Source organism: Anopheles bellator, chromosome 2 (genome assembly GCF_943735745.2).
Source record: "Anopheles bellator chromosome 2, idAnoBellAS_SP24_06.2, whole genome shotgun sequence".
In the NCBI taxonomy this organism is placed as follows: domain Eukaryota; kingdom Metazoa; phylum Arthropoda; class Insecta; order Diptera; family Culicidae; genus Anopheles; species Anopheles bellator.
The window spans coordinates 6,382,134-6,394,024 of record NC_071286.1 but is presented as its reverse complement, the minus strand read 5'-3'; the positions used below and the strand labels follow the sequence as shown (position 1 = coordinate 6,394,024).

At 51.8% G+C, this 11,891-nt stretch overlaps 1 protein-coding gene across 1 annotated transcript; it reads right to left on the bottom strand.

The window, feature by feature from the left end:
* Positions 1-3,535: 3,535 nt before the first annotated feature.
* Positions 3,536-11,891, bottom strand: LOC131212263 (mucin-19). Its single transcript, XM_058206057.1, has 7 exons — positions 11,421-11,891; positions 10,624-10,722; positions 9,828-10,541; positions 9,055-9,693; positions 7,389-8,962; positions 4,594-7,349; positions 3,536-4,274 (listed from the first exon to the last, which is right to left on the bottom strand). The coding sequence occupies exons 1-7, from the start codon at positions 11,889-11,891 to the stop codon at positions 4,216-4,218; spliced, it is 6,312 nt and encodes a 2,103-aa protein (XP_058062040.1). The 3' UTR covers positions 3,536-4,215.

Below are 11,891 nucleotides of genomic sequence, written 5' to 3'. Positions count from 1 at the left end.
TGCTTTCTATTCATTCTTCATCTTTCGTTTTTACCATTTGCTCCTTTTTCCTATTGTTTGCAGTTGCTCTTTCGCTCATTCTTCTTCTTTTCGTTCCTATCTTCGTTTCATCCACACTTTGCATCCTTTAACACGTTTCCAGTTACCTTGCAGAGCAGCAGTGTTCTTGTTTTCCAGCGGTTTTGACGCACTTAGCAAGTTTTTGTTTTGTGTTTGTTTTTCTTCTTTCTTTTATTCGCGTTTTCCGAAACTATCTAATGTAGCGCATACGCGCGCGCTCGCGCCTTCTCGACCGTGTCCCGGGGTGCAAGAGTCCGCCGGTTTTCTTTAGCGTTTCATCCGCGGCATACAACTACTCACGGCCAAAGTCTGATTTGGGTGCCCCCATTCCTGTGATATTCTACAGTTTTCACTTTAGTATGTATTTTCCCCGTATTCTTCGGTTCCACGCCAACCACCAGCCGCACCTCCAGCCGGTCCTCGTCCAGCAATCCAAACCGGGATTACGATTTTAGTCTTCCTTCATTCACATTGTGTTTCTATGCTATTTTTTTGTCCCCACCGGCGGGCGGATTTTACCTCATTGTGTTGACTTCTCTCTCGCTCTCGATCTCTCTCTTTGTTCTTAATCTCGCCATCAACACAATTTGCGTGCTTTAGACATCGGGAACACGCATCATCCGTGGGATGGTGGTTCCCGGTTGTTTTCCTTCCTTTTTTACAATTTCTGTCCCCGGTTTTGCCACGCAATTTTTATTAGATTCGATTTGCCTAGGATTTCTAATGACTACTCATAAATGTTAAGCATTCATTCACGCGCCACATGTCATACCTCGTTTCGGTCCGCTCACCGTGCTACTTACTACGAACCCAGTCCCAGTGATCGTTTTCTAGCTTTTCTCTAGGCGCTGCCCTTCCGTTCCTTCTTTTTCACGCACACCTTTCTGGCTCGCTGTGAGTTTGGTGGATGTTTTTATTGATCTTACGTTTTACTGTTACTGTTATACTTTTCGCGTGTATTTTTTTCTTTGTTGTTTAAGTTTTTTTTCTTTTCGTTTTTATGTTCGCACATAAATCTCGCGCCCGTCCCCCCTGTAAGCCAATTGTATTAAGTTTGCTGTTGTGTCTATCCTTTTCTCGGTGATGCGCCGCGCTGTACAACTGGCCTTCGCTTTCTGGTTCCGCGCAATTTTATCAGCCTTTCGCGAGCGAACACGTTTACACGTTTTACTTTCAGTACGCTTGCGCGCACATTTTAAATATATAGTCTATAATAACTCTTAAATACACTTAGTAGCTTTTATACTGTTCTCAAGCGGCAGCAGCAGTCCTTGGATTGATTTTTCCTTTCTTGTAAATTTTCGTACCGGCGGCAGAAAGTTTGCTCTGACGGCAAGGCTCTACTTTGATACATTCAACCCCCGCGCACGAGTTCCGTACAAACATACGAACACGATCAAACCATTTAACCCGTTCATTCCTGCTTCCCGAAGATTTCTCATGGTTACTTCTTCTTCTTCTTCATGACTATCACACGTTCTTGGCAAACGACCGCATGAGACAAACAGCCATTTGATCATTTCGCCACCCGCCACCGGGACACGCAATAGCAATACCCTACCCTGCCTACGAACCGATTCTCGGGGGGCTGTTGGGGGTAAACGCAACTTGTCGCTGGCGTAAACTACGAACACAAATTACTACTGTGGACAAATTCGTTCATTCCGTCCTGCATTCAAAGTGCCCATTCACACTCAACACGCACATACACATGTACACGCTCGCTTACGCTTTCGTATTGTTCCTGTTACTCTTTCCACGCCTAACCTTATCGTGGCCTAATGCGCACACCCCGCCTTGTTTGGTTCTAACCTTTGCAGGGCCCCTCCACTGGACCTCACTGGGGAAGATGATGATTCAACGTGTTTGAGAGCGAAGGCGCACATCCACGTGTATTCGTTTTGTTAAACTAATTCATTATTTTTCTTGTGTGATTCTATCGTCGTGATTGTTCGATTCCATTGCCAAACGAACGGCACAGAAACAACTAAAACGAAGCCAGCGAACATCGAAGAACGCCACCGCTACCACCGACGAAAAGGTTTCGCCGCAGCCACCACACACTGCAGACCAACGGGGCTAGCGGCTCACTTGTAACATCCTGTTTCCCGTTGTTATTATTTCCGTTTGTTTCACTGTTTTGCCGCCTACGTTTAAATATATATATATAACTTTCCATTTCTTGCATCTGTCGTCTACATCGATTAGATACTAAAATCACATTGGTTGTTATATTACCATTCTTTTTTGTTTTTTTTTTTTGTTTCGTTTTTTAGCAATAATTTATTCTCTCTATCTTACACGCATACACACTTACACACTTCTCTCCGACACATCAGTATCCGCACACATACATCTGCGCACGCCAAGGTGCACAGTCACATACCGTTTGCAGTTTGTAGCAACTGGGCACTCAGAAAACAACATTCTTGCGGTGCACTCCCGTGCCACAATTACTACAACCGCAAGGAGACACACTTTTATTCATAATTTTGTCTCGTTCCTCTTATTTTTTTCCATTTCGCCTACTTGTATGCAACTATCTCTGTCTAATTCTCTCTTTTTCTCTCGGTTTTCTCCACACATTCATTCGCATTCAATCATTCACGCATTGGTTGCTAACGCTAATGTATGCTAGACTATGCGCTATTATGACTGGTATAGAGCCGTGGCGGTGTTGCACTCTGCCTCACTTATTATGGATGCCGTTTTCGGTTCGTTTGCCGAGCAGCTCCGGCTCTTCTCATCGTATGTGAACTGAATAAACTGATTTCAGTGGCATCAGTGCATCGTATGTACACCGTGATATTTTCCAAGTTAGGCGACCTTTTTGGTCCGATCATCTCCCATTGCTTTTTCTCTTTTGCTGTTGTGGTGTTGGTCACACGCATTTCGCGGTGGTTGCTACTGTACCGCGTGACTCTGGTGTGATCAGATCACAGTAGCCCGGCTAAAGGAAGAGGATGGGGCTGATGAAAAACGGAGCGACGCTACGAGGATGGATAAGTAATGTTTTCTTAATGTTGTGTTTACCGATGGAATGAAACAAAACAAAGAAGAGTCTGAAGGTGAAGCAGAACAGAGCAGAAACACAGACAAATTATCACTCAAGGAATAAAATGTTGTACCTTAGACTTGAACTGTAGTCTTTCTCTCTTTTTTGTCGCTCTCCCTGGCATGGCTACGGAATACATGGAACAACGATCGGAAACCGGGTTGCGTAGCAGAACGGCACAAAAGGACAATGAGCAAATCACCAGGTTCGAAGGGAAAACGAAGGTTTTTTTTTAAAGTAAACCAAACGCAAACGCTACCGTTCACCAAAGGAGAGCGTACTTTGACAAGTATTCTAACCATAGATGCGCAAAACTGGAAAAAACCCTCATCATACGCACAAGCCCTCGCCCACAAACAGAAACGAAATCTACCAAAAAGATGAAAAGGAACTGAAAATGAGAGAGATTGCCGCACAAAAGTATTGGCCCCGCCATTACGCACCAGCATTGCAACAAGCGCTAAAGTGAACGCATGAACGAACATCTCAGTAAGCGGCCAGCGCGGCGACCGACCACCTTCCTCCTGTTGCCACTTTCTATCCCTATTGGCGAATGCTAAGCATTTTTTTTTCGATTTTGTAGAGGCTCACTACCTTCGCCCTACCTGGTTACCCCGTTAGCTACTGACCTAGATTCGGGTTTTGTTTTTCGCTTTTCCTGTTTTTAATACTACACTCACCGCACGCATCACAATCTACTGCTGCGGTGCACTGCCTACTGTGACTAACTTACTGTGTAGTAACGGTCGATGATACGACACATCTCTTAACCTACAGCTCTCTGCCCCATTTTATACACGCATCGTAGTGGTCCTCTTTTTAATAGGCTGGCCAGTTGTGGTGCACTACTACTACTGTGTGACGACAACCGTCCACCGCACTTCTTCGCTTTTCCATCAACAGGATCGTTTGACGATGTTGGGTTACGAGAAGGCAGTCGGCACGGTTTACGCGGTTGACAGCTAGAGCCAATTGCGGCCCACACTTGAACACACTCACGATTGATTTCCTTTCTCGCTCTCGCGCATTATCACGTCCGGCGAGGTGCGTAGCCACGATGCACAATGTTTTGCTGCCCCTCTCTTCTATTGCACCTTTTCTTACTGCCCTTCGTAGTACTTGGCAGTTCCGTTGTTGCCGCAAATTGCATCTTCCCACGCTGCAAAGAGAGAAAGAAAGGAATGACACATCAATAACAACCACAATACTCTCCAATACTTCTTTAGAGTGAATTTGGCCCCAAATCATGGATCGATGTTCGAAAAGTCTGCTTGTCTTATTGATATCAGACACAGCAATAAAGCGTTAGTTTTATTACCATCAACGATGAAAGAGCGCTGAGGACGTGAAACTGAGGCTTATTTTGAGGAAAAAGATGAACAACGTTAATCTGAACAAAAAAACGCGTTTTCTTCCTTAGCACCGGCACTGATCAGCCCATGTGTTAATACGGAATATTGTCTGCGCTTCGTACGTACCTGTTCCTACAAAGAACACAATCTTATCGTGATTGTATTCGGTGGTGTGCACCTGCTCTGGCGCGATGAAGCGCAGATTGATTTCCTTCATCTTTTCGCGTCGCACCACTACCGGTGCCGCTGCCGGAGGCTGCGTAGACGAGACGGAAATCGTCGATTTGCCCTCGAACGCCGCTGGCGGTGATGGAGTCGTCTGGGCTGAAGCTTCTGCCGTCGCCGGAGGAGCAGTAATGGCCGCGGCTGCTGCTGCCGCTTGTTGTTGCTGCTGCTGCTGCTGGGCTGCGTGGTACGTTTGGGTTACACTGTTTGTCGTAATATTGTTGACATTGTTGTGGATCGTCATCACGTGCTTATTGATCAGAAGTTGCTGATGCTGTTGTAGCTGCTGCTGATGTAGGTGCGTTGCAGTTCCGGCCGCTGTTACCACGACCCCAGCCAAATTGTTATTGTTGACGACATCGGCCGCCACAATATCGGCCGGAACCGGGGCTGGTGGTAGTGGTACCGTAGCACCCGCTGGTACGGCAGCGGGTACCACCGGCAAGACCACCGCGGTGGCGGTTGGGGTTGTTGGTAGCAGAACGGCCGCCATCGGTGGCAGGGCCGGTGGTGGCACAGTGATGAGATGGGCGGCCGGTGGAACAGTAACAACGGTTACGGTCGGTGGTGTCGGCAGTGGTACCGGCGCTGCAGCAGCACCGTGCAGTTCCTTCACGGCACCACTTCCCGTCGTCATCGTTGTCGTCGTCGAGGGACCACCTACGGTGGCCGCAATGACGGTCGGCGGAGGAAGCGCATACTGATTGTGACGCGGTAGCGCCGGTAGAGACGGTGGTGGTTGCGTGTAGATCGAGTGCAACAGGACGGCCGGCGGTGGCTGATGGAACAGGTTGGCTGCCGCCACTGCCGCCGTCGCAGGATCTACAGCAAGCGGCGGGGTAGTTTCGGTTGCCTCCGGCGGATAATGTGGCACCTGTGTGGTACTGGTGGCCACTGAAACCGCCGCAGAAGGCTTCTGGTAACTTGAAGACGCCGAAAACACCGACGACGAGGAGCACGACGAAGCCGGTAGTGGTTGCTTGGTGCAGTTGTTATCAGTGCTGCTTGTGCTACTGTTACGGGTATCGCTCGGCATCACCGACGGCGGCACTGCAACCGGTGCCGGGGCCACTTTGGCCAGTTCGTGTGTTGCATTCGCCACCTCGCTGTTGCTGAGACTATTGGACGCAATGGTCGAAGTAAAGATGCCGCTAGTAGCACTAGCAACGTGGATGACACCGCTTGCCTGCGCCGCTTTGGGACCTTTGGATTTCTGCGATGACGTCGCACCGCTACTCACGAAGCATTCCGTCGTGGTCGGCGGTGACCCATCGAGGAGTTTGCGACAATCTTCTTCGCTGAAATCACCGAACAGTAGCTCGTAATCGTTCGAAAATCCGAACGAAAACTTGTTTGACTTTGGTTCACTGTCGTTCATCATGATCACCGGTGGGCGGTTGCGGTTCTCCTGAGAGGTCGCATTGCTAGACGTGGCTGTGGTGCTGGAACGGGGCGCTGGGGTGCCTCCAGCGGCCGCTCCCAGCTTACCACCGGAGGTGGCAGTAGCAGCAGTATTCGATTGTTTTTCCTTCTTGTGTCGCCTACCACCACCGCCAGAGCTGCCGCCGCCGGATGATGTCGTCGCCGTGGAGGTGCTGCTGCTGGCCGCAGTAGCATTGGCGGCACCCGTTCCCGACTGGTGCGGGGCTTGCATGAACTGAATCGAAGACAAACCCGAACCGCTCCCGTTCATAGGACTTCGCGTATCGAACGGAAGAATCGTATCCGTGTCCATCTGGACGTGGGGGACGCTATTATTCGCCGTTGCATCACACGTTCCCGATACAGTGTCGAGCTCGGTAGCAAAATTGTTGCTGGCTTCCTTCTGTTCCTTCTTCGCTTTGCCCTTCTTCGTGGAGACATTGGAGGAAGGGCCAGAGGCAGTGGTGCTCGTGACAACGGAGTTTGTCGCCGGTGAGTGATTTGTGATGGCAGCAGCGGCGGCCACCTGCCCAAAGCTTAGACCGCCGGCGGTGTTCCCGATCACTTTCGATGCCACTGACTTGCTACTACTGGTACCGGGCGCGGACGGGGACGCAGTTTGACCGTACCCCTTGATTGTTCGCTCGAGGGCCGGGTAGTGTTCATTCGAGTAGCAAATATCGTTATTGTCGACGCTTTTGGACTTGTGAAGGACGCCTCCACCACCTTTGACGGCATCGGGTCCTCCGGCAGTGCCATTGTTGGACGGTCCGTTGTGCAACTCATTGGTAATGACGGCACCGCCACCGGGGCTGGTGACGCCATTACCTGTTGCAGACGAAGCGGACAGCGCAACGGATGATGCGGTAGTGTTGGTTGTTTTTGTTGTTTCATCGGCACTTCCAGCACCATTGTTGTTGACGGCCGTCAGCAAACTTTGAGAGTAGGTCGCACGAGGAGCAATGCTATTGGTGGCCACAGGAGCACCAGCAACGGGTGCCACCGAAGGGCTACTGCCGGAAGGGCTGCCTCCAGCGCCAGCGTACGGTGGATGGGCAAGGAGTGGCTGCTGAGGGACAGGTTGGTGATTATGAGTGTGATAGTGCGGGGCATGGTATTGCTGCGATTCTGCGACTAGCTGTGGAAAGGCCACCGACGAGTTGAGATCTTGCAACAGATTGCTACTGCCTCCACCAGCGGGACCACCCGTGCCAGCTCCTGTGGTGGCCGTTACACTTCTGCCAGCCTCCGTCTGACTGCTGCTACTTACTGACGGCCACCCACCACAATCCACGCCCGCGCCGGCGACTGCAGCACTCTTCTCGTGCGTCGTCGTGTTGGGAATTCGAGCAATTTCCGCGTACGATTGTGGCGTGGTCGTCGAACCTCCTTGCTGCTGCTGCCGCTGCTGCTGACTAGTGTTGTTGTTCTGTTGCTGTTTCTTCGGCGCTTTTTGCTGCTTGCGCGAAGTGCTCGATGTGGTCTCGATCGGTAACGAGTACACGGAGTCGGCATCGCTGGTGTCCGATTTCTCCGACGGTGGCACGGACGAGGTGGATTTCCGACGTGAGACATCGTTACTCATGTACACCTCCCGGTGGGCTATAAAATGATTGCTAGCCTGAAACTTTACACCACCAGCACCAGCGGCGGCAGAACCACCGTTGTTGGCACCGCGACCACCATAAGCACCGGGGGCAACGTTTTGATTCGGATGGCGCCGATTTGAAGGCCCACTACCGACAAACCCATTACCGTCTTCCGTGCCACCGGTCACACTGCTACTCGTGACCTTCTTCTTGGTTTTTTTCTTCTTAGTCACAACGTGAAAGTCCGATGTCTCCGTCCCCGCAATGCTTCCGCCGGTGGTACCGAACGATGAAAGTGACTCTATCGACATACGCAGCGAATCCCGCTTTCTGCCGCCTGCCTGGTGGCTTGCAGTGATGGCGTTCGATTCGACCGATGACCCCCCGGGAGGGTGCTCTTTGGCCTCTTTTTTATCCTTTTTGCCACCACTTCCCTTGCCACCACCAGCGGCGGCGGTGCTGGAGGCTGTGGATGGCGCCAGCGGGACCGGTTCTTCTACCGAGTGTGTTCCACCGCCGGCGAAAAAGTTCAGTTCCTCCGTGCCCCACGAACGACGCTCGGCACGCTGTTGCTTGCCACCTCCTGCGCCGTCCTTCGATCCTCCTCCTCCTCCTGAGGTTCCCTGGGCCGCCGCTGCTGTCGATTGGGTTTGTTTCTTTTGCGATTTACTGGTACGTAGCGTTATGGCCGGATCGGTTTCCTGGGCTCTCGCCTTCTCTACATGGTTCTGTCGCGTGTTCTCCTCTTCCACTTTCTTCCGGCTACAGCTGCTCAGTTCCTCGAGCGAGTTGCTCTTCTTCAACTTGGCTACGCCTGCCGCCGCCGCAGTTCGGTCCCGTTTCTTCTCGTTCTTTCGCTTCGGTTTATCGCCCTCAGCCGGTCCACCGGCGGCAGTCGAAGCGTCTCCACGAGTCCCGACATTCCCGTTCCCGCTTTCTCCATATGCGACAGCCAGTCCTGCCTCGCCGCCACCACCGTTGCTACTGCTGACCGCACCCTGGTTCTCGATGTAGCTCACGAGTGCCTCTATGTCACTACTCTGCCCCCGGTAGCCGATAATGTTCTCGGGCACCACCACGACCGTGTTGCGATCCGATTTGGGCTTCCGGTACTTCTTACTGCCACTGCCTCCCGTGCCGAGCTGAGCACCAGTGCCGCCGCTAGATGATGACCCAGCTAGGCCACTACTAGTTCCGACGGCCACTCCGCCACCTCCGCCGAACTGTGACACCGAGTTGGCGTTCTCGTCAAATTTTTGCTGCAAACGAAGAGAAACGGACAAGCAAAAAAACTCGGGTGAATGGACGGATCAAACGAACTTCCCAACAGTCCAGAGAGTATCGTACGCACCTGTACCATCGGGTAGTTGAGACTGCTGCGTGTGGTTGACATGAACTGGTTGCCCGATGACAGCACCGATTTGATCGTCGACTGATCGACCTTGCTACTGCTGTCGATCATACACTTGACCGAGGGATAGGATGAACCTAGTTGGATCTGCTCCAGCATCGGCAGCGAAACCGTCTTATCGACGTGATGTACGGACGTGGGTCGCGTTGCCCGGCACGCCTGGCCAATGTCGAGGCACGCTTCGGCCGTGTACTGTTGCGTTGGGTAGCAGAAAGTTTTCTTCGTTGATGATAGCGACGACGTACCGCTAGAAGCAACGCCACCACCGCTGTTGCTGCTGCTACTGCTACAGTTGCTGCTAGTGCTGCTGTTGCCTCCGCCATTGCCGCTGTACAGATCAGTGGCGCAACCGGTCGTTGATCCTCCGCTTTGGGTCGAGTTACAGTACGACGTTAGTGTCGCAGAGGTAGCCGAAACACTGCTGTTGGGTGTTCCGCCGAGTGCTGCTGAGGACGCCGCTCCTCCGATGCTGATGCTGCCATTGCTACCGATACCGACAGTGCCTGTGACACCGACCATCAGCTCGATGTCGTCCCCACTGGTTTCGTAGTGATTGTTCTGGGACACAAACATACACAACTGTATATAATTACCAAAAAGGGGACACATGGTGTGGATGGATTGTTGTTAACCGCACAGCAAAGCCTCGATGGCGATTTCAAACGCTGCCCCACCAGAGCAGCCCCAAATGCGCCCCGGTACCCAACACTCACCTGTTGCAGCGGATTGTGCCCGGTGACCGTGCCAAGCGGTGGTCCGTCGTCCACCACACCCAATTCGCTCATGTTGATGATTGTGTGCGCTGCAGTCGATGACGCGGCTCCCGATCGTGCTTCCGAGAGTGAGCCAACCTCGCCACCAACGCCAGCTCCGCTACCGGTGCCGGCAGCTGTTGATAGTTGAGATTCCTCACCGCCGGTGGCGACCCAGCTACACGCCGCATCACTTGCCGCGATTGCGTTCAGCGGAGCCGACTGCAACAACGCTCCGTAGTCGTTGTTTTTCGAGGAAGACTTCACCGAAGTAGACTTCAGCGGACGGCGAACCTCATTCAGGAACGGCTGCTCACTAATCGTTTGGTTGACGTTGCTGGGCAGGCTGCCACCTTCGCGCTGTCGCGACGAAACCGACGAGATCTGACGCTTCGACCGGGACCCGGCACCACCGTGGGAGCTTCCACTGCCTCCCACACCTCCACCGCCACCGACTCCACTCGTACCGCCGCCGCCTGACCGCCGGGATGAGTAACTAGAGACGGCGTAGTACTCGCTGCTGTAGCCGTACTCCTGCTTGGTCGCCTCCGGGAGATCCTGCAGCGAGCCGCCCTGCGTTGGCCGGCCGGAGGACCGCTTGCTGTGATGCACTGGGCGACTGGTGAAGGAAAAGTTCTGCTCTTGATCTTCGCGCTCCGTCTTGCTCAACAGTTCCTGTGGTGGGGAAAGGGACAAGCAAATCCAATGTTACCACCAACAGAGCGACCCCAACAACAGAGGGACAACGAACACATACATTGAATGTAGCACTCTTGTGTTCACGATCTTTAGGGCACTTGTATGTGATCGCTTCATCCAGCAATGCCTTTAGCGCGTCTTCGTTCATTGTTGCAAACTATATAGAGAAAAAAGACAACACGACGATTATCATTATGCTTTAAATTTGTTTTTTCTTTACTAAATATTTAAACACACCAGACAGGAGTATATTGTTCGTACATCGAGCGAACAAAAATCCGTTACGTTTCTCATTGTTAGCGAAAAACTCGATGTTGATTAGCTATGTGCACTAAGCACAGAGGATAATGCAACTACTATTTTCTTCACGGGCCCCGCCGATAAGCAGCATAACGAGCCAACACCATAGAAATCAACGTGAAACATAGAATCGGCAATTCAGGCATTTTTGACATTTTTAATGCCAAGGAACAAAAGAGACAGACAGCATCCGTGATACACACAATACCACAAACTATACGGTATTGCGATAGTAAGACAGAGATAGCAACAGTCTCGTTAGTGTTTCTCACTCTCGACCGAAAAACATCGCCAACTAGCGTTTTCTTAAACTCTGACCGTCTCATCTCTGACAGTTGCACACGTTGAAACGTCAAAAAAAATAAATATGGCCGCATTTTTGCCGTTTCATGCCACCAAAACAATAATTTAGTCACCTTCTTCACTGAGCCCTTGCCCAATGCCAATTCCAATCCCTTCAAATCAGTTGCCAATGGCAATGCAGTTGGAGACAGGACGAGCCTATATGAGCGCCACATACATAAAAAGTTATTCGGTCGCTAGCAGGTAACTTACCGGCTCCTGTGCAGATGATGATGGTTGCGTATGATCTTTGATGTTGTTGACAATGGTGGTGGCCGATGACGAACAATTTTTACTGCTGGCGCTTCCATTGGTGGCGACAGGCGCCGTCGCTGCCGTTGCTGATGATTGTGACGATGACACTTTGACAACGGTTGCCGGTGTGCTGGAAGTCGTGGTGGTGGCGGCCGCAGACATGGCCATCGTGCTGATTACCGGTGGGACGACAACGATCGTTGCGGTGGTCATCGTCGTCACTTTGCTGCTACTGCTGCCGCTGATTGCCGTGCTCGTGGCGCTCGAATCTTGTAACGAGTTTGATTCATCACCGCCCGCCATATCGGTTGTTACGCCGGTCGCTAGGTCGAAGGTAGCACGATCTTCCGAAGCCACGGTACTTCTCCGCTGTTCATCGCCAGCTTTATCGGGTGCCTTTGGCTGTCCGAGTTCTGGCGAAGGAGTCAT

Excerpts from the sequence above, each read along its gene's own strand:
- LOC131212263 (XM_058206057.1), bottom strand. The coding sequence starts at position 11,891 with ATGACTCCTTCGCCAGAACTCGGACAGCCAAAGGCACCCGATAAAGCT. Across the intron at positions 7,350-7,388 it reads GTGGATTGTGGTGGGTGGCC|TGTAACGGCCACCACAGGAG; the intron begins GTCAGTAAGTAG and ends GGCTGGCAGAAG. Across the intron at positions 4,275-4,593 it reads TGTGTTCTTTGTAGGAACAG|CGTGGGAAGATGCAATTTGC; the intron begins GTACGTACGAAG and ends CTCTCTTTGCAG.